We start from the raw sequence: 25,920 nt of genomic DNA, 5'->3' as shown, positions 1-25,920 counted from the left end.
TTACACATAATTCATTTTTCATTTCAAGTTTATTAAAACTTTAGCAGTACAAATGATCCAGATTTTAGATTATCAAAAGACCAAACCGAAGTCCACATCTTAAAAAAAGGCGTTTCCCAAAATGTCTCTAAAACTTTGAGACAATGGAAACATTAAGTCCACAAACTCATCCATGCCTGTCGTCATCTGTTCCAGGACTTGTTTCATGATCAGACTTTTTATCCTTACTAGGGGCATGATCTCTTTCCTGACTCTTTGATTTTTGGTTTATTTCTTTTTCTGCTGAGGAACTGGTCTTTTCCTTTTCTTTACTGCTGCGTGAATAAGATTTTTTTGATTCTTTCTCTTTGCTACTTGGTCTCTTTTTTGAGTCTGGACTTCTATCCTGATCTCTACTGGACTTCTTATCTTTACTAGAATCAGGACTGCTACTTTCACGGCTTTTTGAACGCCTCTTCCTTTGGCTTTCAGTATCATTCCTCTTATATGAGCTTCTGCTTTCTCTGTTTGAATACCTCTCTCTGTTTCTGCTTTGACTTTCCTCTCTCTCTGAGCTCCTTGATTCTCTCCTCCTCCTATTTTCTCTTCCTCTGTATTTATCTGGTGTACCTCTCCTTTCTCTGCTTCTCGATCTTCCTCTTCTTCTTGTTTCCCTATCTCGATTTCTTGAATACTCTTTGCTTCTACTGCGATCTCTGTTTCTGCTTCTCGATCTTCCTCTCCTACCTCTATCTCTGCTTTTGCTTCGATCCCTTGTCCTACTGCTGGAACTATGTTTTCCTCTAGCATGCTCACGCTCTTTGCTTCTTGACTTACGTTTCTCCCTGTCTTTACTCTTCCTATGGTCTTGTTCATTACTTCTTGAGCCTGCCCTTTTACTTCTCTCCTTGCTCCTACTTCTTTCTTTATCTCTCCCTCTAGAATCATAGCGCTTTTCTTTTTCTCTGCCTTTCTCATGGTCTCTCTCTTTGCTTCTTGACCTTATTCTCTTCTCATCATGTCTGCTGTGCTTAGAGTCTCTTTCTTTACTTTTTGATTTCTCTCGGCTTTTACTATGGCTTCTAGATTTAGCTCTTTTCTTGGCCTTGCTTTTGTTATGCTTGTCATCTTTTTCTGAATTCCTTCTTGTCTCTCTGTCTTTACTGCTGGATTTGTGATCTTTTTTCTTCTCTTTCTCCCCTCTTCTGCTTGGACTTTCAGAAACTTGTCTGTGGTCTGATATTTTTCTCTCTTTTCCTCTTCCTGGGCTTTTTTGATTCTCTCTCTTGTTTTCATTTATTTCACTCCTTGGAGAGAGAAGGATATGATTTTAAAAATTTTTAAATCCCCTCCACTCTGAAAAGTTAAGTCAGAAGTGAGACAACTTCACAACCAAAACTTAAACCACACTAGGTGATCTATATTAATAACTATATATTTACAGTAGCATGATTAAAATCAAACACAGTTAAGTAATGAGATAACCAAGTCAGTGCCCTGGTTTTTTGGATGTAACTGTAATTGAAAATCTAAGATGACAGGTATTACTTTTAATATATAAAAAATTTTCAATGCATATACTATGGAAAGAAAGAATCTTACTTGTCCCCTTTTATCCATCTTTCTCCACTAGACACTCTCATTCTTTGAGCTCTTTGCATTTCTTGCCTCCAATGTGGAGGAGTTTCACTGCGTCGGAAGCGATCTCTTGACCTGGATCTGGAAGGTGTCCGGTAACGCTTGAACAGAAAGAGAATAAAGTGTGTGTAAGTTTCAATTTCACATGCTGTCATAGCTAGGAAAGGTTTTTATCCCTGGCAGTCAATTCTACATAGCACCTAACATGACACTTCACATGTATGTACCAAGTTTACACTGACAAGTTCAATAACTTACTGAAAAAAGTATTTGATATTCAGCTAAAGCAGGAATACAAAATATCTGATCAAATAACTGTTTCTAAGGTAACTTCTATTTCAGGGTTTTTGTACTTTGCTGAGAGGCCTTCTCCTGTTGCTTTTAATTAGCACAAACGCAACTCACTTCTCTAACAATAAAAATTATTTTTACCTTTGACAAGCAACATGAAAACAATACTTCACAATTTTCCTTTAATGTTTTTACTATCAATTTGAGGGACAGAGACTTCTGTTACTAAAAACATTTGCTACAAGCACTGCATAGCGTATGGCTTCACAATATCAGAAGAACCAATTGGACAGCTCCCCTTTCCCAAAAAGGGGAGAAGTCTACCTCACATTCCTGGCCTCGATATCACACTGGTTCCAGTGTTCACTAGAACCCTTTTTGAGCTAATTCCATTCACTAATTCACAGAATACTACAGTAACACAAAGAAAGCATTTTTTTTTCTCCCCTCCCTCCCTTCAAATAAACTCAGTACACAAACAGGAAATTAACTTAATTTTCCTTGTTGTCTTCCTTCAAGCCTCAGTCCCAAATCAACTATGATGCACCATACATCCTGTCTTTTGGTTTGTTTGTTTTTTTTTTTTTTTAATTAACCATCCTAATGAAAATGGTTAGTAACACCAGCAGGAAAACTCTGCTACCATTTGGGGAACAGATTGTAAACATTTACCCTTGGTCCTCTTCCTTTTATTTTCCTTCCAGATCTGGTCACTAACAGCCTCCTCTGGTACGTTGACTGTGAATTCGATAGAGTACTAAAAATAATTTTGAAAAATTGATATTGTTTACAACACCAAAGAAAGAAAAAGAAAATAAAACAAATTTTAAAATCTCTTCAGAAATTAAACTAAATGAACATACACATTTATTTTTTATTATCAGTGCAGATAGTAACAACCACATTGTCTCCATTTTGAGACTCCAAAATATTTTACAAGATTTCCAGGTTTTTCTGTTTTAAAAAAAAAAAAAGTTATAGATTCAGACTGAGCAGTTCTAAATAAATTCTAGATAAAATTGCAATGCATTTCACTTTCTTTTTCTTGAATCAAGCATTTTAATTTTTTCATTCACTAAAACCAAGTAAGCCTTTGTTCTAGGAAAAAGACAACAGCTGCCAATAAACTGAAAAATCAGTTTTTTATCCAGGAGTGCTTACAACATGGAACTGTTTAACAGGGAAAGGACTCCCTTAACGTTAAGAGTTCTAAAACAGCAACATGACCATACCACTGTCAGCATGTAGTCAGACTCAAAACGGATGTATTACCTTTCTCTTTCCTTCTCTCTGCTTTTCCTCTCTTTTTCTTTTTCATCTACTTTAGGAGGACTTTTCCTCATCAGGAACCGGTTTTCAGGTATAGGAGGAATTTCTTCAGGACGGACAGTAGATAAAGGCTGTGCTTCAGGGTTTTCATCTTCACTTTCACTGGATGAGCTTTATTTTTATATTGAAAAAAAAATTATACTTTAAGTGAGTTATTTAGATGGGGGAAGACCTTTCAATCTATTTAAATAATTCAGAAATCATCTTAATTCAATACACAATGATACCACAAGAAAGTCAGGAAACAGCTATTTCAGAAGCAACTTCCCCCCCATGCTATCTTTGCTCCAAAATGTACAACTGCAGTAGATGTCTGACCAACATTTTTTTATCTATGTAATTCCAATGGCGCAACACTGAACATGGATTTACTCTATTTAGATACAGCTTTTTTTTTAAAAAAATTCTTTTAAAAACATAATCAGGAAAGTCAAATTCGGATTTTACACTAGGATATATAACTAGCTACAAACTATCATAATTTCAAGCAGTTGGTATAAACAAACTTGTGTGAAACAGGCTTAGTCCCACAGAAACAATGTTTAGGCAGCATTACCTTAAGTCAATATTTCCTACATTTTACAGCTCGCTTAGAAAAATGTGACTTGCACTGACATAACTTGTATCTCACACTGAACTATAAGCAAAATTATTAATTAGAAATAACATTTTCAGAAGCAAGAGTGCCTTTTGAGTTTTATTACATTCCAGTGAAACTGCAAGACTTCCAGCAGATCAGACAGAAATAATGCTAAGTATGCTTATTTATAAATTTTTCATTTAGTTTTGCTTTTATTCCTGCATACTACATTCTCGTAAGTCCCACTGCACATAACTGAAATTGAATTGCACAGAAGTGAATTTAGAGAAACAAGCTATTACCACCCATTTCAAACCAAGCCCTCCTGCAATTTTCAAGCCAAATATACATGTAAGTCTTAGCCCACTCCTTCACAAGCTACAGCACGTATGCACATGGATGCTGTTCTTTGCCATCATATCTGAAAAATTTAAGCTCATATATGGAAACAGATTGTCTCCCAAACTTCAAAATACCTACTTCATTAGATACAAAATACTATTCTGTAGTTACAAGACAATAAAATGGTACTGTATAGTGTATATGTAACAAAGAAAAAGTTTAAAATTACCTTTTCTTGCTTTTCTTTCTCTTTCTCTTTTCTTTCTTATGTTTCTTGGAATTTTTCTTGTGTTTCTTTTTTCGCTTTTTAGATTTCTCTTCTGAAGCACTCTCCGAATCTGATGATGAATCAGAAGATGATTCTGAATCACTTGAACTTTCCGAGTCACTGGATGAGGAAGACGACTTGTGTCTTTTCTTTTCTTCTTTCTTGGCTTTAAGTCAGAACAGCAAAGACACATTTTAATATCAAACACTTCTAAATAAATCTCAGAAAAAATCAACTTATCTACACCAGAGCTTCTTACAGTTGTGTCATGAGATCACTTCATCAAAATACTTAAGAACAAATTGAAATTTTGGAGAAAACTGTTTCCCCCAAGTACATTCAAGGATATGTCTAGACATATATAAGAAATACTGATGTCCAAACAGATTGTTTCCTCGACACAGCAAACAATCTGTATTTTAGAAGAACACCTGCTAAGACCTTAGAACAGGCTTCAGATCAGAGACAGAAATGAATTTTAAAATTGCACATGAATCCTAGCTGAAAGTATTAGCCTATTTTGCAAAGCTTTTAACAGCTTTAATAGCTCTATCCAAAGAATTCATGTTTTACAGAGATATCATCTGGCCTACATCAACATACAAGCAGTTTAAATGCAACCTCCCATCTCCTGCTCTTCTTCTGCACAGAACAGGTAACGGACAACATCAGTGACCAATGACAGGATGATGACTGTGAATAGTTTTGAGATGCTGACAGACTGCAGACACAGAGAACACAACGTTTTCATCTAGCAGAAAACATGAAGATGTCTCCCTGAAGCCTAAGTTTTGTTTTTTTTTTCTTTTCTATTAAAGACACAGAAATTCAACTGTTTAGTCTAGATAAGCATTTCTTGGTTTTGCTCTCACTTGTTCCCAACAAGACAATGCAATTTGTACTTAGCTATTGTGTAGCACTCATTGCTACAAAATAATTAAGGCAACTAATTAGAGAAACTCGGGGCAGGAGGGGGAAGGTAAAATTATGTTATGATAACTTTCCTATGATTTTTGTCCAGCTGTACAGAAAGAATAGGCCTGATGGCATCCAAACAAAAAGAGGAATCTACCATGAACACAAAAAGTACAACTACAAAAGTTAACTAATTTCTAAGTCCCTAGACACTTTCAAATATTTATCCATCCAACACTTTTTGCCCATTCAAAAAAGCCACTATTTTGCACTATACTGTTTCCTACCTGCGTTCAGGTAAAACAGGATGTTTCCAAGCTCAATTTCAGACATATCTGAATAAGGCATCGATAAATACAGTTATTTCCTGTATTTTCTACTCCTGTATCTGTTTTAAGTGTGTCAAAAACTACTTGTGACAGTTTTATCTGTATTCTTGTAACAAGTTTAGCTATGTTATAGTTACTACTTTAAAATGAGTAAGTAATAGATAGAAATGGAGATGAGTTAGTGAGCAACTACCTCAACAAACGTAATGTGATTCTTAACATGCAGCAAATAATGTCAATGGCAGATGTTTTTGTGAAATCATGTGTCAGGTAGGGACTGAAACTATGAGGTGAAAAAAAAAAAAAAAAAAAAATCCGACAACCAAAAAGCCCAGAACTGTTTACACAGCAAAGACAGAATATCCGGCAGGAGGTTTGGGATATACTTTCAGGTGACATCTAACTCTGTCCAGCAGCAAGTGCTACTTTGAATAGTGAACCATCCTGGTGCTGGCCAGTTACAGATCACTACAACAAATGACACCAATTCTGTAGCATGAAGGTCAGCAGGAAAGAAACAGACTTCTATTTGCAGTCCAACTGTTACAGCTCATTACTTTCAGGATCAGGTTTCAACTTATGACCACATCTGAAATAGATACATCACTTCCTACTCCATTCACCGTGACCTATAGTATTTCCCAGACTTCATTAATTACATGATGACGCTGCATGGCACAGCAAGCACTCTCTGCATCTCAGCTTGTTATGGACTGTAGCAAGTCTTACATCAGGCCCATGACATCAGACTCCTGGATTTAAGAAGAAGAAATGACCTGGCCAGAAAGTAGTCCGGCTCAGGTATGAAAGTCAGAACAGATGATCTCATCTTTTAGTTCACAGCAGTGACAGTCAAATAGTTACCTTATATCAAGTTCAATCAGCTGTGCTGGAAAAAGAAGGTGCCTTTACTTCAGGACATTTAGACAGGTATTTTCCCCAATAATTTTTTCCAGTGTTTAATCACCCTGCTGTTCAGACTATCAGGTCTTTTTTTCTATTTTGTATGCATCTCACTTCAATTATTCGCCATTTTTTATTTGCCATATTTTCTAAGTGGTGATTCCTAAATGTGTAACTTTGTACTCTGTATTGATAATTGGATACTTTATTTTAAAGTAACTGTTCTGATAGAATGACCTAATTGCAACATTGATGAATTATGAAGGCAGCCAAAATCTGCCTTAATTGCAGAAAGCACACTTTTGGGAGCAGTGATTCTACAGGGACATCTATAACATCAATGGAGATCACAATCAAGCCCAGCACTGCTCTGTGCAGAATCCCCCAGAAATACACTTTTCCTGAGAAACCTTCGTTAGAAGCTCTTGTTAAGAACTGTCCAATGCACAAAGCCATTTAATGTTTCTGTTTGTTTTTTGAATCAGAATGTCACTGTCTTACATTCTTGAAAACACCCCAGATATACCTTTGATTAACCAAAGTCAGTATCAAACAATGCAGCCAGGCTTGTTTGACTAAACTCCCTTCTGCAAAACTTTGTCAATTGGTATCAAATTCCTATTTGCCTTTAAGAAAGTTAGTATTGTGTTCCTTGTTCCACAGTTTTTCTTGAGAATTATATTCTCAATGGTCCATAACGACCTTTCTAAGTACTGGCTTAATACTTCGCTTTCTTCTCTTTTTTTTCCCCCTAGCTTTCAGGATTTTCCCTGGAACTTTAAGATTTTTCTAAAAGTAATACCACTTGGCCAGAGAGATTCCTCTTTTATAATTTAGCTTCTCTTGTTCATTTTCACTAACTCCCCCAATTTTAAGGAATAAAAAGAAAAGAAAAAACAAAGAAAAATATAAAAACATTCCACTTTTCTAGGTCAACGTCCTCTCAAATCCCAGGTGAAAGCTTCTGATCTAGGCTTCTGCAATATCATAATTGTGATCACTGTACCGTTCAATTCACATAGCATCCAGTAAGTTAGTTCAGTCAAGTCATCATCCACTCATCCCTAAAACCAATTCTTCTACACAAACAGATAGATTTGCTTCCTTCATAAAGCATTTCATCTGGATATTCATCACAATACCCAAAAATCCAATCACCTCTCCTCAACTTCAACCCAAGAGAAAAACATTCATATCAAGCATCAAACTTCTACTGTGACTCCTTCTGCTAGTGCCGTCTTGGCTTCCCTGCTAAACCCAAAAAGTATCAGCTCTATTTTCATCCCATAAAGACATCCCATAAAGACTTGTCTAATTCCTTCCTTTGTGTTGCCCACCAGACAAGCTCATACAGTAAATATTTTAGTTTAAGCCTCCCTTGCTATTATAAGGTACCCTCCCACAGAAATTCACGATTATACTTCCCTCACTGGCAACCTCCTTATTCCTGTGTCTTAACAGCAAATTCTTAGAAGCAGTTTCCTCTGGTAATTGCCTCATATTTCACACTATCAGTTCCCTTTTGCCTCCCATTGTAATGTGTTACAAAGAGTTCCACTGTTAGATGACACTCTGTTGATGATCTTCCATGACACTGCTCACCTCTCAGAAACTGCTCCTCCTATCTGGATTCCCTGGCCTCTTCCATATATTGACAGGTGCAAGGGCCTCTCCTGCTCCACTTGTCAGCTTTGGACTGCAGCTTGGGAAACTTCCTTCCGCTGATGTGATGACAAACTGTTCTTCCTATCTCCACTGCCTCAGGTCAGCACAGCTCATCAGTAGCTTCACATCACCCATTTAGCAAACTATTCTAGCCATACTATCATCGCTCACAGTAGCAGCAGTGGATTTGCCTTTGCAGGTCCTACAGACAGCCCTTCCCTTTCGATAGCAGGATTCTCCACTGACCAGGATTTCCATCATGGTCTGGCAGGCAGCACCTTCATCAGCCTGGCTCTGCATTAGTGCCCATCAGGGCCCACATCTTGCACTCAGCTCTGCCCTCTACCTGCCAGATCCTGGTGCCCAAGGCCTCTTGTTCTCCACACACTCCTGCTGCCCACCATCAACCAATACTGTGCCTTAGAGCCAGCTGAAGGGACTATCCCATTGCCCATGGAACACCAGACCACCTACAGGAAGCAGAGTCTCCAGGATCCCAGCAGTACTGAGGGAAGGAGGTACAAGCACATAGACAAATTGGTAGGATCAGTCTGATCTTTCCAGAAGCCGGTTACTTTTAGGAGAGGTCAAAGGAAAAAAACATTTAGTATTTATTTTATTCACTCTTTTGATGACAAGTACTTTAAAGACCTGCCTAACGGCTTTAAGTCATCAGACTGCTCAGTGCCAAAACTTTCATTGAGTCATTCAACCTCAAGTGTTCTAGAGCGGACTAAAAAGGGAGTGTGGCAAACCAAGGAAGACATATATATATATATATATACAGTAAGCATCTCACTCACAAGTTTCACCCACTCTCTATCTGTATTATGTTACTTTATTTTCTAATCTATGCCAGACATGCATTTCCTAATAGATACCATGCTCCTGAGTACTGTCCAGAAAAACAAAATTATGTCCTAACACACAGGGTGACTTATGAGTTAATCTAAGAAGTTCTAGAACCTCTGAGAAGTCAGGAGCCATATGATAACCTTGCCTGGAATTGGGAGGTATTGAAGAGATCACTTCAGACTTCAAAATCATTCTGCTAGACATCACAACAGGTGAACACAGAACTGCATCAAAAAGCAAAGGAAAAACTAAGAAGCTCAAGTTTGAATGCCTGTATTTTCCTTAGGCCAAAGAAACAATTATTCTCGTCTTGTGCTTCAATATCCTTGGTGCAACCCTTCACAGTACATATCAGCAGAAGGTGCCACAAACAAAAAAGCATGATGATCCCTATCATAGTTCCTACCAGACATGCATCCTGGGTTTCTCTAACGAGATTCTCCAGAGTGACAGCAACATCTTAGATTGAGCCTTTTTTCGTAGGAGAAGTAAAATCCAATCTCCAATACCATGTTCAGCTCTGGAATGGCAGAACAAGGCATCCCTCCCAGAAAGAAAGGCAGGTTCTGTCACACTGCTGTTTAAGAGCATGGTTTATAGGAACTTAAAAAGGATATCTACTAAAGGCCAACTCCAGGTTTTTCTACTCTAAGTATCCGTTCTGAACATTTACCTGAAAGAAACTTGAAATAAGTTCAAGACCTGCAAAAAAAGCAGCAGTTATCAAATAAAGTCAGGTTGCCATCAATCTTCTTAACACAGCATTCTACTTTCTACAAGATAAGTACTTGCCAGCTTTGTACTGAAGTTTAGCTAGTACGAGGAAATCCAGGACAGGAGAAGAAAGCATGTATCAACTTTCTTTAACGTCTTCTACATCAACATCATTTATGTGACAAACTGTACTGCACCTTTTCACCAGCTGCCCCTACCTCTACCATAAGTAAGTTTCTAAATATTTTTATAAGCAACCAATAGGGAAGAAAATGAGCAAAATTACCTCATGGTTTCCATCTACGTAAATGTACAGTTGAACTTTACCTTTGGATTTTGGAATTAACTCTCCACAACTCAGTATGCGTACTTCAGCATATGGTTTACTAGATGCATCTGTTTTCTGGTTTTCTATTTCTCTCACAACTTCCTGACCTGAGATGACTTGTCCAAAAACAACATGATGTCTGAAGAATTTAAACAAAAGTAAGAATTCTTAGTATCTAATTTTCTCAAGGCAGTTCCCAAACAAACATAAGAATAACATAAGAGATATTTACCCATCTAAGTGAGGTGTAGGTTTAGTTGTTCTGTTGTTTCCAGATTTTAAAGAAAAAAAAAACAAACGAAGTCAGTATTAGTGGAAAGCAGTTAGCATTTGAAGCATGTCATTTATACATATGAAGGTGAAAGTTACTTTGTGTGCATTTAAATGTATTTAATGTTTTAGACATTACCTATTCAATTAATTACTTCTACTATCACATTTTACTGAACAAAGTGCACACAAATTTTTAGACAGCATTCTCATACGGAGTATAAAAAGTATTCTTTTTATTGAATTATATAAATACAACCAAGAACAGATACAAAAATTAAGGCAACTGTCTCAGAGCAGGAAGACTGCACATAACTTTCTCTACATTAGAAAATAATCAGAAATCAAAGCAAGACAAAAGTACCTGTAGGTACAGATTATTTGACACAGAAGTAAAATTGACTTTCTCTCAGTTTTCCCCTACACTAACATTATTTCAGCCATGGTAGAAGTGAAAAACTGGAAAAACTACAGTAATGATCAGTCAGAAATCCCAAAATAAGGGTGTAATGTTAAATGAGATCCACAACTCAACATGTCAATTAAAGTCTTGAAATATGGATAAGAGTGATGTATTTCAAGAACGCTTTCTGTAGATAAATTACATTTAAGAAGAGTCTACAGCAATCTATTTCAAGAACTTAAGTTTTAACTGTCAGTGAAATTCTAAGTTATTTTATGACCAAAAAACACCCCTCTACTACTTTTGAGAAGCCCCAGAGCTGCCAGACAACAGTTACTGGAAGATAGTGATAAGAGTTCTACAAGGAACTAACAGGTTTGCTTTACTGGCCAAGTTAGAACATAGCTCCTGAAAACTACCAAAAGCTATTTTGCACAGACATTAAGCACTAAACACAAACACGACAGAAACAGTCAGGCTCCCTAAACAGCACATGAGAAAAATGGCTGCTTCCATGCACCTTTGAAAAACCATCAACTCTGGGTTTGCACAGGAGCTAATCTTCACTATTTAAGAGGATTAACTTTAGAGCTTACAAATGCCAAACCGCGCACAAATTTCAGGACAGTACAATACTTACATAAAGAACTGTGAACCATTTGTATCTTTCCCTCGGTTGGCCATTGAAAGGAGAAATTCTTTGTTGTGCTTTACAGCAAAGCTTTCATCTAAAGAAAGTGGTTTCAGTTACTTTAAATACACCATGCTTAGGTAAACGCTATAATCTAAGTATCATCCTTACTAAATAAATCTGCTAGTAAAAAGCAGACTTCAGTAAAAAGTCGTATTAAAAACAGATTCAAAATAATAGCTATTTTTAATATAGTATCCCTTCCATTCTAAATAATGCAATTTAATAATGAAAAATATGAATTAATAATTTATAGCCTGAGGGGGGGGGGATTAAAAATTGACTATTCCTGTTCAAGAGATTTGTTTCCTACCAACATTAGCAGAGACTTCATAATTTTAAGTTGTTGTTCTTTCTATTCTGCACATACTGATCACTGTCTCTTTGGAGCAGAAGAAATTTTTTAGCCGTGCATGAACTATTAGGAAACCTCTCATTTTCAGGCAGTTTTGTTATTATTTTTTAATACACATGGATATCCAGTTTGATAGCAACCCCAAACAACTTCTGCTTGTCAGACACACAGATGAACTTATCAGGCTGACCATTAAGAAAATAAGTTTAACATGAATGAATCCTACTTCTGACTAGCAAATCATTGTAACAGTTCAAACTAAATCCCAACGGAACTCCGATATGTAATCACTAGCCTTCATTTAAGACATCTGTAAGATATTATCCTATCTCCCTCCTTTCCCAAAACAGCATAAAGGCTGTTGGGGGATCCAAACTCTTCAGAGGAAGTTTGCTCAATATTGTTCAGATACAAATGGCAGGAATAAGTACTAACAAAGAAAGTGTACTATCTGTAAGGCTCTGATTTCACAGTATACTGTGTCACTGGCAGTGAAAGGGACAGTCCCACTCTCTCTCCAATCACCTGAACAACTGCTATCTGGCATAGCATCAAGTGTCAACCCAATCCCACAGTGAGTTGGTTAAGGGATCCACAAAAGGAAGAACTCTCACAAATTCAGTTTCATACTGTGCCTGAGTTGAATAGCCAGCTTGCAACTGCCAGAAGCTACGTAGAGGTTTCACTCCTTCTTCCATCTCCCCCAACCATACATTTCCTCAAACTCAGCTACTCATTTGTGTTGGTTCTGATGCCTGCCAAATTATTGAATTGAGTCCATTCACTAATATAGAAATAAAGAATTTTTTGCTCAATAGTCTTTGGACATTTGAGCAAGCTGAATCAGCTGAAAGTTTGATCTGAATGAGAGTCAGCGCAAGGTAAGATCTCCTCCCTCTTTTGGCAGTTGTGAATTGTTGATTCAGTTCAAGGTCTGATAGAAAACTGCACCCTGGCCCTACTAAAATAGTGAATAATTATTTTGATCATTTGCTGCAAGCTCAGACAAGAACCAATATTACAAGAGAAGTGGCAGGGAGGAGCATAACCACTCCTGCTGGTGGCAGCTAGCCATCACATGGGTTTAGGTGTAACACAAAAACTGCTTTAAGAAACACAGAGATGCTCCACTACATTCTGGACATTCTGGAGAAACACAGTGGAGTGCAGAAGAGGTGGTACTTCTGCAACGATGACCAAAAAAGAACCAGGACTGTGAGAAAACTGATGGCCTCTATCATTCTTGGGTTCGGGAAAGCAGGGCTTTATGCTTTCTTTTAAATAAACATTAGTACAGAAATCTGACTCCATCATGCCTTTCACTGGAAGAAAAGACAATCCTCAACTTTTAGGTAGCTACCCAAGCCAAAATTGTATGTTTAAAAATAATTATAAAAAATACAAGTCTGCTAAACCAGACAAATACAAAAGAGCTTGGTTTTAATTTTTTATTAATTAAAAAGGTTCATATCTTAAAAGTAAAATGAAATAATCTAAACTGGTCAGCCAAAGGCCTTTAAGACCAGATGAAATCTTAACAAAGACAAAGAAGTTTGGGTTCAGAGAAGAGAGACTACAGAATGTAAAGGTGATTGCATATAGTAATACCAAAATGGAGCAGACTGATAAAACTCTTACCTTCAAAAAAGCCTCCATAAATGGATTCTCCTCCCCTGCCATTTCCTTGAAAGAGGAAAAGTGACAATTACAACTTAAAGTAGCGATTAAGAGTCACATTATGTGGAAGGTGTTTCATAACATGAAAGAATGATCCAACTGCATCCAAGTCACTGACATTATACTTCAAGATATGCAAAGAAGATCAAGATGTATCTTCGTAGTCCCAAAGCAAACTTGGAAAACAAGAAAGTATTCTCCCGCATATTCTGCTATAGTCTCCCTTTTTTTTTCCCAATAGTAGCTACATTTTACCCTCACATTTAAACATTTCAATAGAAAATTTAGTACTCTGAGTACTGAGATAACAGAAAAAAACTCTCTCTTGTGTGTGTATGCACGTGTATAAGTTTATAGAAGTTTATTATCTAAGTTTTCACGTAAAAGTTTTCACACAGAAAAAAGATAAAGCAGTTGAATCACAGAATAATTAATACAAGTATATGACGCTACAAACTCCTGCAATATTCTACTATATAAGCATTAACGTTTTCTTTGAAGATTCACATCATACCTTCACTGAAGTCACCTCCTTGGATCATAAAATCTTTCACAACCCTGTGAAACAGACAACTTTTGTAATGCAATGGCTTTTGGGTGGATTTTCCCGTACCCTTTTCACCTAAAGGAGAAGAGGAGGAACAAAAATAATTATTATCCGCGTTTGTAGAATCTCCACTACAAAAAAAAGTGCTATGTAAGCACTTAACCAAAATAACCTACTAAGCTCTGAAAAATTAGCTTGTGAGGCAGGAGCAGACACGTACCTGTAATACCAATAAGAAATTAGCATTTAAGGAAGCAGAGCAGAAACTACCCTTTGTCTCTGCAGTTATACCAAAAGAAGCATCAAGGACTGACGTTAATCTACAACTCTGGTCTCTTCCACACAGATTGACTGAAATTAAACAGCCAGCTTAGGTTTAAGATAATCAGCACTGCTCAGAGGCATGGAAGAAACACTCAGGTCTTCAGTTACAACATGACAAGGTTAAGGTACCGTAAAAGTTCAAAACAAAAACAAACAAAGAGGCAGGGAAAGGAGAAGGAATCTCATTCCCACCCCCATTCATGATAACAACTGCCATCTTCCTCCCTTACATCAGAGCTGGTGCTCAAGACCCATAAGAAGAGTCTCTGCTTCAGCTACTATACTATCTACTTTCCCTGCTACCCTCAAATAGATAATGTCTCTGCTGAGTTAGAAAGATGAATGGCTCATGGTGGGTCCTGTGAATGGCAGAGCCAACCTTAAGGTAACAGTAATCAATGGGAGTACGTAGGAAGGAAAAGGATCTCTTCCTCTCAGTGCTGGCAAACCATTAGACTGTATCTTCCTATAATGTTATTCTGAGCTATCAAACTGTCAGCTTTTGTCACAGGCAGGTCTTTCTGTACTTATCTGCAATAGATTGGTGCCTCCATACGGACCTGACTAGCTAGAAAAAACACTTTTGACAGCGTGCTGGTTTTGGCTGCGATAGAGTTAATGTTCCTCATGGTAGCTAGTAGGCGGTTATGTTTTGGATTTGTGCTGAATCAGTGTTGATAACACATGGACATTTTAGTTCTGGCTGAGCAGTGCTTCTGCTTCTCACACCATTCCACCAGCGAGCAGGCTGGGGCTGTGCAAGAAGTTGAGAGGGGACACAGCTGACCCCACCTAACCAAAGGGATGTTCCATACCATGTGATGTCATGCTCAGCATATAAAGCCAGAGGAAGAAGGAAGGGGGCGGGAGGGGGAAGTACATCAGAAGTTACAACATTTGTCTTCCCAAGTAACCATTAGGCATGATGGAGCCCTGCTTTTCTTGAGATGGCTGAACACCTGCCTGCCAAAGGGAAGTACTGAATGAATTCCTTGTTTTGCTTTGCTTGCGTGTGTGGCTTTTGCTTTATCTATTGAACTGTTTTTACCTCAATCCAGAAGTTTTCTCACTTTTACCCTTCTGATTCTCTCCCTCATCCCACTGAGGGGGGACAGTGAGCAAGAGGCTGTGTGGTGCTTAGCTGCCAGCTGGGGTTAAACCACCTCAGACAGGATCTTTGACAAATGTGAAGCTGTATCTATTCCACTAACTTGGCACATGCCTAATGTAGGTATGTCAGGAAAATACAGAGCTGGTGATCCCTGTTTTAAGAAGACAGCACATACTTTTCAAAACTGCCCCCCAAAAAACAGTACAGAAAACAAATGAAATAAAAATTTTAATTAATATGCTGATAATCAGTATCATAAACACTCTGCCCATCTATTTTCCTCACTATTCTTACACATGTTAAAGCAGCAAAGTAGCATAGCATCTGAATTTGATTTTGAATGTCAGCAACTAAGTATGAAATGGTTCCTGACCTGAAATGCAGTTGAAAGACTTCAAACAAAACATTTAAAGCAGTAGCAGGGAATAACACCTTTATGCAATAAATCTGCCTTCTGGGCAGCTGATAGCAGATAAAGAATGCTATGATCACATGATAACATACTGACAGCCATTAAAAAGAATCACGTTAAGGTTCAAATTTGTTAACAAATTTTGGTAATCTGATTTTGTGCCAGTAAACCCCACGTCAGATTACATAACACCTACACTCCCAGAGACATCATGAATGGTGCACTAAGTGTTCTAGCTAACTTGACATGAATGTAATTATGCACCCACACTTGATTCAGATCATATTAATACTGCTGAGTGGTTCAGTATTAACAGCTACAGAGCCTTGACCTGAAAAACAACAGAGCTGGAAGGAAAGGAAGCAGGACATGCTGAAGACAGAAAGCAAGTGCACTATTTATGTATTCACAAAATTATTCCTGTGATAATAAATTTAAGTTTTGCTAAATTGTCAGCATTTTCAACAAAAGTGTGCAGCCCACAGGATAATAATTGTTTGGAAAAGCTTCCAGGAGATGTTAATCTCAGTATTTTGTTCCAGAAATAATGTGAATTTCAATAGGAGTGGAAATCACCAGTCTCCATCAACAAAGAAAAATTAAAATGAAGAAAAAAATACTAATTAATACCAGTACCTTTCAAATACCTCCAAGTATCTAAGACTGAAAAGTCAGTCTGCATGGCGGACCTCTTATTGGCTACCTTTCAAGTCTGGATGATGTTATATAATGCGAACAGCAATATCTATGCTAGTAACAGAAAAGCGGCTTACTGCGTCTGTACTTAAAGACGATTAGTATCCACTCCCTGCAACGTACTAAGCCAAAGCTACAACTGCTTTGATTCTACATCAGATGTATATGAGAAATCAGGTAAATCTCTAGAGATACCAAGAACCAATGCTTTACATACCTGTATTTTTATATGTAAGAAAATGTCAGGAAAAATAACATAGACATCAAACTAGCTAACATGGTATTACATTAAAAACTATAAATAGAATTTAAAATCTACAAACCTGTGCAAAGGCAGCGAAAATTCTCACATGTCTTTGGACACACATCTGAAAACAGTTCAAAGACCACTCTTCCAGCTAGAAAGAAAAAAGCCACGTTTATTATGAAGCTAAGTGGTATTTGTATTATTCTTATATATCTTATGTGAATATCACATAACTGGATGGATATTTTCATTTTCTTACCAGGTACATTGTTGATGGCTATGTCAAAAAAGCAACGAGGTCTCTGGACCTTTACTCCCATGGCTTCAAAAGTTTAAATACTGTAAGTAATAAAAATAAAATTTAGTTTTTCCTTTTGTGTACTGAACTATGTGTAAGTCAATGCAGAAGATTCTACAGACAAAAGCCTCAGAAAAGCAAACCTTAAAAAAAAAACAAACAGAGAGTAAACATAAGTATTTTTAAAGATTCAGAAAACACAAAGTATTTTTGGTCATTTTCATGTTGTGTTGACCCAAATGAGTGGTTTTATTCATGTTTGCTGCAATAGTATTAAATTTAAACTTAAGTCCCACACTTCAGGAAATACAAAAAGAAAAGATACTGTAAGGTATGGGGATAATAAAGCTTGAGGCATTCTTGCTATCCAGATGGTATAGGTAATCACCTAAGTTGTTTCATCCTAGAACTCTATATCCTAGGTAAAATAAGCGTAAGAGACATAGAAACAGGGCGGGGGGGAAATGAGCTTTGAGACCAAACAACTTGTTTGAGTACTCTCAAACAATTGTTTGCAACTGCCTTTCAATTGTTTAAAAAGACTGATCTGCAACCCCTGTCAAGCTCAGTGCTAGTGGCTGAGGAGGCTGCCATCTCCACATGCCAACTCACCCCTCTGGTCAGGGTTACCAGCTTCAGAGTAGGCCTGTTCTCCTCAGGAATACATCAGCTGTTGCAGTTCACAACTCAGTGCAGTTCATCTCAGTTACTAATTATCTGGGCCATGAACTACAGCTACTTAAGAGAGAATATACTGCTTGTCTAGGAGCACAGAAAGGTGAACAGCCCAGGATGGCAAACTTAGCTGCCATAGGTGAGTAATAATTGTGCAAGTCAAGTAGGCTTACTTTCAGAAATACCGTAACTTTTGCCACAAATAACCAGAATGGTCAAAGAGTGGAAAATAAATTATGATGGTTACAACTTGACAAATGACCAACATACTGTCACGTTAAGACTGAAACATTCCATTTCTTAGGAATATATCTCCTGGATTCCTGTCACTGCACTTATCAGGAGCTGCTCTAATTAGGATCCAAACTATTCTACATTAAAAAAAAGTACAAAGATGTAGCTCTTCCACAATTACTGCTAAGTGAAATGATTTGGGCTTTTTATTGTTTCTTTTCCTTTTATAGCATTGCTTATCTCTTTTGAGTCACCATCTCTGGAGGTATCTAAAAGACCTATAGATCTGGTGCTTAGAGACATGGTTTAATGGTGGACTTGGCAGTGCTAGGTTTATGGTTTGACTCAATGATCTTAAGGGACTTTTCCAACCTAAATGATTCCATGTTTCTTTATAAAAAAAAATTTAATGCAACTTTTCGCTTATCTTCGAGTGTATAAATCCATTTATTTTTGTGTAACAAGCAATGTCTTAACCCCTTTGCGTCTCCGGTCTTCCAACATTATGTACCATCACGACATTCTTTTCCTTTTCTGAAGCCACATCCTCTCTGAATTACTTCAGAGAGGGGGGAAAAAAAAAAAACAAAAAAAACCAACTATAACAGCAAAAGGATCTGTGAGACTGGAGTACCTTTTCCAGATTTTGGAATATAATCCATAAATCTTCAGTTCTACTTTTTTTCTATTGCCAGAAAATACTACTCAAACCTAGCTAACATACTGCATACATCTCCCCTAAAGCTTCACTCATAGCTGTGCCACAGAACAGCCTCAAGAAATTCAATTGTCACCATCTGTCACTCTCGGCTTATGAACAAGAGGCTATAAGAAATCAAAAGACAGCAGTGTTAGTCTACATTCTCTCTACTTGTGCTCAGTATCGCTCCTAATGCCTTGCCAAGATTACACAGTGAAAATCATAAGAACAATGTAGGACTGATTTAAATTAAACATCATTCAGTAGTTTATCATTCATGTGATTTTTTAGCATGGGAAGACTTTCCAAACACGCATAATCTCACTAGATGTCTTCTTAGCTGTGTAACGAATACATCAATTCACACAAGCCAGAGACTTGTCAAAAGCAGCAGGCTTGCCTCACTCTGCTTGCTCCTCTCCCTGAATTACTGTTTCTCTTCTATTAGTACAACAAATTTTGTAGCCAGGCAGAGAAACAAATGGAGAAAACATCTGCAGCTGAGAACTTTGATGTTGTCAGGTTAGCAGAAGGCTGAGCAGCTCGCAATGCTGCTGTGCCAACTCTGGGGCAGCACAGGGAAGGTGGCAGCGTGGGCCAGCGACGGGAGATGAGACAGGTAGCAGGTAACAGACTGCCTTTAGAACTGGGACCAGCCCAAAGGACAGCCATCAGCTCGCACTGTCAGCGGCAGAATGGACTACACAGCTGCATGGAGGGGCAGAGGATACTTTATTTCTAGGAAATCTCTCAGAATAAATGCTCCAATAGATATTGTTTGGTAACAGACCTGAGTTTTAACTGAACTGAGACACCTAAGGACCAGTAGCACCACAACCGATTAATCAATTGTACACAAACTTTAAACATTTAGCTGTAGCATTTGAGTGAGGGGGGATTTAAGTCCTGCTTTACAGGCAATTAGCTTCAGAAACGTAGAGGTATGCCTTAACATTTCTATACAGTATTTTAGCTAAAATAAATGCAAACTATCTTAGTGTATGACACAATTTTTATTTCAAGCATTGACAATGACTAAACCCAAGTTGTAAAATAAGTATGCTTTTGCTCAATTTGATGTTTTTCTACCTCTACCCTCTATTAATGAACAGTGGAAAAAATTAAGTTTAGTCCATGTATTAAATGCTACCTCCAATGTCCCCTGCACCTTCCCTAAATCCTCCCAATAATATTCCCTAAATACTGGCTGCACTTGGTTCTAAATGACAGCTGTGTCAACTGGCCAGTATGAACACCCTGACTGGACAAACACCAGGCCAAGTAAATAAACCTAACTCTCTCTGATGTTGCCTAGTAAACCAGGCTAAAACATGGGTGACGTTTATCCTGCCTACCTACAAGTCAAGTGAGTGTTTCCTCTCCAATATACTTAGGTATCCTTTGCCCAGTTATTACTTCAGACAGATCTTCTCCTGAAGTGTTACTGGGAAAACCACCAAGTTACAGATGATCTGTAAACTGTTAATTCCTATTCATGTAGTATTTAACACCAAACACAATCTTGATCATTTAAAACTTGTCTGTATGAAAAGCCAGTACACAGGGTATGAATATTAAATACAGAACCAACAAAGAAAAACAATCTGAAAACACCAAGTCATAAAATTACAAGTAAAGCGCAATAGTACTATGTATCTGGTAACAACAGGCTGACACGACTTGCGTATTTCTCTCTTCAATTTGAATGTTGATACTCTTAAGCCACAATACTTTGCATTTTTTGTGAACTTGATGGAATTTTACTATTGAAAGGAATAGGATTTTAAAGTCAACCCAAAAGATGCTCACTATAAATACACACAAAAATGTGCTATGCAATCTTGAGATTGCATAGAAGGGCAAAGCAGCAAGGGCAATCTTGAGAAGTCAGCTCATTTCTTCCTTCCAGAACTCTGTAAGAAAGGACAATACAAGAACCCAAGTACTATCCTAAAAAGTTCAAGCCATTCGTCATTCTCAACCACCTCCTGTTTGAGGAGCATCTTACTAAGTCTAGGTAAAAAGTATGCCAAAAAAAAAAAAACAAACCCAAACACAACCAAAACACCATTTCAGTATATCTAACAAAAGAGGCCTGTTTGTTTTATTTCTGAAGGTGGAATTACAGCTCAGCTTGGAGCATATTTGTGTTTATTGACAAATACATCAAAAATATTTCGTTTTGTCATAACAGCTGCATCCATAACCCATGCATCACCAGCTGTGTCTGTTAGGGTTCACATCCCCTCAAACTTCCATCAGACTCCTTTATTTTCTTCAAATATTTGCAAGATAAAGCTGGCCAATTCATGGCCAAGCTGCAGACAGCTGTTCTCCTTCAAAATGATCTGTGCCAATGGAAAAAGATAGCCAACCCAAAGAGTTCACAAGCACCTCTCTGACAGAGATTATCACTCATATGTGTTGTTACGCTTAAAAATACAACTTGGGGAAATTTTTTCAAAGTCACCTGTGCTAGTAAGGATCTGGTAATAATACTGTTTAATATAAACTAGGTACTGGAAGACCGCTATATAGAATCATTAGGGTTGGAAGGGACCTTTACCTAGTCCAACCCCCCGGACTAGATCCTTTTGACTGAAATGGGCTAGAAAGCACTCATAGATGCACATCAACTGAAGTATCAATGTGTCATGCATCTCAAGAGCTGACAGCAAGCAGCAATACAGTGGTATTTCCTAGTTTTTTGAGGGGGAAAAAACCCAACCTTTATTTGTATCTATGCTGAATAGGTCATGGGACTGACTACCTGTTTGTTTCAGTCCCTGCAAAGGACAGAATAGATTTGGAGCAAAGATGTATTCAGTAGGAAAAATACATCCTATTCCTTCACTTCTTTCTCTGTCATCATCAGCTCTCCCCTATTCTTAATTTCTCCTTGACCTTGCCTTTGTACTTGTTTCCTTGCACCAATTTACAGATATCTTCTGCACTAGTCTTCATTCAATGTCCAAATGAAGTGAACAATAAAGTGCATACATTCCCATTCCTAGCGCTCTGTTTCAGGCCATCTACAAATGTAGGAAGACAACCTGATTTATATTGCAAATATAGCCATCTGGAATCTTCAGAAATATATTTTTAACCAAAACTTTGAGTCCAGAATATGCAAATACACAAAGTGAATACTGAACATGCATCACATTCACTAAGGCTGTGTTTCCAGTCACTTGAAGCCAACATAAATGTGGGCTGATACCAGAATGCAGGGCTCATAGATCCATATGTTTAGCTTTCATACAGGTGGCCACCTAGCCGCACAAAAACTACCCCTTTCTCCCCTCTCCAAGAAAATATCTGGCAGCAGCACATATTAACTTAAAGTGACAGTGGAGCCATAGACTAAAAATGTTATATGTTCATTGCAGTATGGGTAAAACTGGAACTAAATTTATTACTGTGAAATGGAAATTTTGTTCCTAGTTCCATTCCTGTGTGAAAGCTTTCAGCTGTGTTAGGATTATACCAAAGGCACGAACAACAAAAATCCAACCAGCCCAACCCTCTACCTCCATCATTTCCTCAGCGTTTTCCCCAAACACCACCACCTCTTCCTCTGTGTTTCATCATCAAAAAAACCTCTGAATTAGCAGCAATGACAACTAAGGAAATTTTTTTTTTTTCATCTTACTAATCAGCAGCACAGGATTTTTGCTTTCAGCAGATTCAGGAATAAGGTACTAGACTTGAACACATTTCAGGTTTAGGATGCTGTCTTTGTAATCGAGTGGACTTAACAAATCCGTAAGGAAAGCGGAAAACATTTGTGTTCTACACAGGTCTATGAAATTCGTGCAGGAAGACTTTCTACTCATCATCAGAAATCATGCATTAAAGGTTTTCAAGCTGACTGCCCCTTCTAATGGTATTTAGGGGGGAAAAAAAACAACCACAAAAAAAAAGTTTCAACATTTTTGCAAACAAATAGTGACTGACACCACTTTCCATCAGGTCTCCTCTAGAATAATTCTACAAGTCTTTTTTTGACTATACCATAGTATTTTCCCCTCCCCTAAAAAATAAATCAAATTAAGAGATACCTGGCAATATCAACCATTGTCTTCCATGGACATGAGGCAAGAATGTGCTATCCTCTTAGGGCAGCTTAAGAAAATACCATCCTCAAATAGGTCCTGACTAAATATGCAGTACATACTCCTAACACTACTGCACTGCATAGGTCACTTACATCACCTTCAGTGTGATTTTTTGCAATCATTAACATTAATTTAGCCTTCTCGTACTAAAGCATATAAGGAATACATACCCAGTTAAAACTTCTCAGCTGGGAGAACGTAACATTCAGCTGAGAAGGTAGTAATGTTCTCTTAAACTACTTGAACAGAAACCTTCTGTTTTATTTTCCTAGGAAAGAGACACCTACAATGTAAAATATGTTAAAATATCTAACTACAGTCTTGTCAATAGCAAGTAAAAACCTTTCTTGTCAAGAGTTAGTCATGATTTTCTATTATCTAATTTATGCAGAAAGTACTTTTTTTTCTGTTAAGATCTGTGAAAAAATAAAGGTGCTTTCACACAGGTCTGTGAAAAAAAAACTGGTTTTGTTGGTGTTCACTGCTCCCTGAGAAGCAGCAAAGAAATACGCCCACTTTGATTCTACTATTTGTAACCAGAAAGTGGATCAGTATAGGTCTGACACCATGAATTTATATTTTAAGACTTAGAGAATGCTAAGAAATGGCAAGTTTTAGCATTGTAGGAAAGGGGAAAATAGCTTTTAAAGGATCTAGTGTAATCTCCAAGCCATTAACCCACTAGGATCTCCAAACTAAATTTCAGAAGTGGGCATTTTACTGAAGATGAGAATAAGGCAAGGCCATGCAATAGTAGGAGATAGTTCTTAATCCTGACCCACATTTGCCAGCTATAACCAAAAAAAACCTTGTTCTATCATCTTTTATTCTCATGTTGTCCTCCTTTCTCTACTACCTTAGCTCTAGACCAGTTCCTTGCCTCATCCCAGCCTCCCATCTAAATCTCACTTCATTAGAAGATGGCCAGATTTGCTCCCTGGCACTCACTGACTCTGCTTCCAAATGGAAGATGGCTCCTAAATGCATATGGCATGGAAGAGTGAACTGGCATTGGAGATATCATCCTGCAGTAGAGTAAAATCCTCCATTGCAGTACATATTCTTCACTACAAATTCCCCCATAATCCACAGATTTTTCTGAGATCCTAAGGGGTGGATGTGTCTTCTTTTGATAACAACCTGATGACTGCTTAGCTAACTTAAAAAATGAATGTTTCCTTGTTGCGTCACAGACGAGGACTGGAAAAATGGGAAGTCTTGATAAGAAATATAGTCCTGAAGGGTGCTCTCAGAGGATTACTGATGTTGGTAACCTTTATATGTTCCTTCAGATCTACTTCATATACAGGAAACTACTTCTCCCAAAATCTTTATAAATAATATTTAAAAACTAGTAAATAAAGCTCTGCAAGTTTATCTAAACTAATGCTTCATAAACCATGTTTAATTTCCATATTTTAAATCATATTTTTATCCTGGTAGCACCTAAAAATTTGAGTCATGCTGGACCCCAATTAATGAATAGGAATAGTGAAACAAAATGGGCGGAACCGTCCCCCCCCAAACTAAAAACATTTATCCCTGTCCAAAGAACAGTATCTTCTGCAGGCAATACAGAACAAAAACATGAAAAACAAAATGCTTTCTCTGAAAAAAAGATACATCTTAGAAAATAGACTTTATACAAAAGAAATGGTCTCACGTTCCTCTTGAAACAGGTCTCAGATGATTACTAAAATATAATTCACTTAACTAGTCAAATATTAGGCAACTATTAGCAAAAGTGACTTATCATCACTATGGAAGATACTTTTCTAATTGTGACTGTATTGTAAGGCAATGTTTAGCACTACAATAGATATTCTGTCCACAGTTTCAATAAACTCTTTTTTTTTTTCTCTCTCCTAAGCCTCTCTCCTTCAAAGCCTCCTCAATGGCTCAAAGTACAATTTTTTATATATATATATGTATATACACACACACATGGATATACACAGTTACAATTTTGTTGTGGTTGAACCTGAGACTCATTACCCATAAAAAGCTCTGAAGTGCCTCAGGAAATCCTTAAAAGAGAGAGGCTGAGGACCCTCCTGCCAGCCACGGTGGCTCCTGTAGGCTCCACTTCCCTAGGAGAGGCCTGCAGAGGGGAGGAGAACATGTGGCACGCCGACAGCCCGGATACTTCGCCTTCTAGGGGAGGAGAGACGACTCATTCAAACTCCCGAGCAGTCGCCCAGCGCCACCCGAGAGGCCGAGCAGGCCGCTCGCAGCGGGCAGGCAGACCGCCGGCGCGCCCGGCCCGCTGGGCTGCGAGGAGCCAGCAGTACCCGGCCTCGCGGACTCCCACCACCTAGCGCGGTTCTCGCCAGGTCCCGTCCGCCACGCTGCACCCACCCCTCTTGCTCCCACCCGCAGCTGCTCACACACCCCCTTCCCTCTCAGGGCCCCCCCCTCTCATCGAGGAAGCCCCGTGCGCCCCCTCAGGGACCGGACGCCCCGGCAGCGGCCCGCCCGCCCCTCGCACACGGGCCGCCGGGCCTTGCGAGGGGGCGTGCGCGCGCGGGGAAGCCGGCGCAGGCGGCCACGGCCGCCCCACGCCCGCCCCGGAGCGGCGGCCGGGCTGGGCTACGTCCCCTCGGCGGGCCGGGGAGGGGCCGAAGCTCCCACCCTCGTCCGTGACCGACGCTCAGGCTCCGCGGCGCTGCGACCTCCACCCCCGCCGAGCGCTCGGCGCTCACGCCCTGGCCTGGGTTGCGGCCTTCGCTCGGCCGCATGGCGACCACGCCGGACCCCGGCGGCACTCGGCTGAGGCACCGACACTCACCCCGCTCGCGGCCCGCGTCGCCCCGCGCTCTTCAGCGCCTCGCCGCCATATTAGAGCTGGTGCGGCACAGACTGCGTCAGTGGAAGGAAAGGGCGGGAGGGAGCGACCCCGGGGGCGGTGCGGCGGGGGGCGGGTGGAGGGGGCGCGGAGACGGAAGAAGCGGCACGTCGGCCCAGGCAAGGGTGAGGGAGGCCGCCGGCCACGGTGCAGCCCTGGCCGGCGGCGGGGACGCGGCGGG

The 25,920-nt window shown here is 38.9% G+C and overlaps 1 protein-coding gene across 2 annotated transcripts; it reads right to left on the bottom strand.

Moving 5' to 3' along the window:
* Positions 1-10: 10 nt before the first annotated feature.
* Positions 11-25,920, bottom strand: PPIG (peptidylprolyl isomerase G). Of its 2 annotated transcripts, XM_086750904.1 has the most exons (14): positions 25,683-25,920; positions 24,890-25,048; positions 17,129-17,208; positions 16,946-17,020; positions 14,047-14,154; positions 13,494-13,538; positions 11,450-11,537; positions 10,369-10,398; positions 10,136-10,275; positions 4,389-4,593; positions 3,181-3,348; positions 2,581-2,665; positions 1,582-1,718; positions 11-1,286 (listed from the first exon to the last, which is right to left on the bottom strand). In XM_086750904.1, exons 3-14 carry the CDS (start codon positions 17,187-17,189, stop codon positions 167-169), a joined length of 2,262 nt encoding a protein of 753 aa, XP_086607030.1. In that variant the 5' UTR covers positions 17,190-17,208; positions 24,890-25,048; positions 25,683-25,920; the 3' UTR covers positions 11-166. The 2 variants fall into 2 exon arrangements, with proteins under 2 accessions (XP_086607030.1, XP_086607031.1); XM_086750905.1 differs by lacking the exon at positions 24,890-25,048.

Source organism: Chlamydotis macqueenii, chromosome 6 (assembly GCF_036417535.1).
Source record: "Chlamydotis macqueenii isolate bChlMac1 chromosome 6, bChlMac1.mat, whole genome shotgun sequence".
Classification (NCBI taxonomy): Eukaryota; Metazoa; Chordata; class Aves; order Otidiformes; family Otididae; genus Chlamydotis; species Chlamydotis macqueenii.
Note: the sequence above shows the minus strand (reverse complement) of the source record. Positions and strands in the feature narration are given on the sequence as shown.

Excerpts from the sequence above, each read along its gene's own strand:
- PPIG (XM_086750904.1), bottom strand. The coding sequence starts at position 17,189 with ATGGGAGTAAAGGTCCAGAGACCTCGTTGCTTTTTTGACATAGCCATC. Across the intron at positions 17,021-17,128 it reads AGCCATCAACAATGTACCTG|CTGGAAGAGTGGTCTTTGAA; the intron begins GTAAGAAAATGA and ends TTTTCTTTCTAG. Across the intron at positions 14,155-16,945 it reads TTTTCGCTGCCTTTGCACAG|GTGAAAAGGGTACGGGAAAA; the intron begins GTTTGTAGATTT and ends CTTCTCCTTTAG.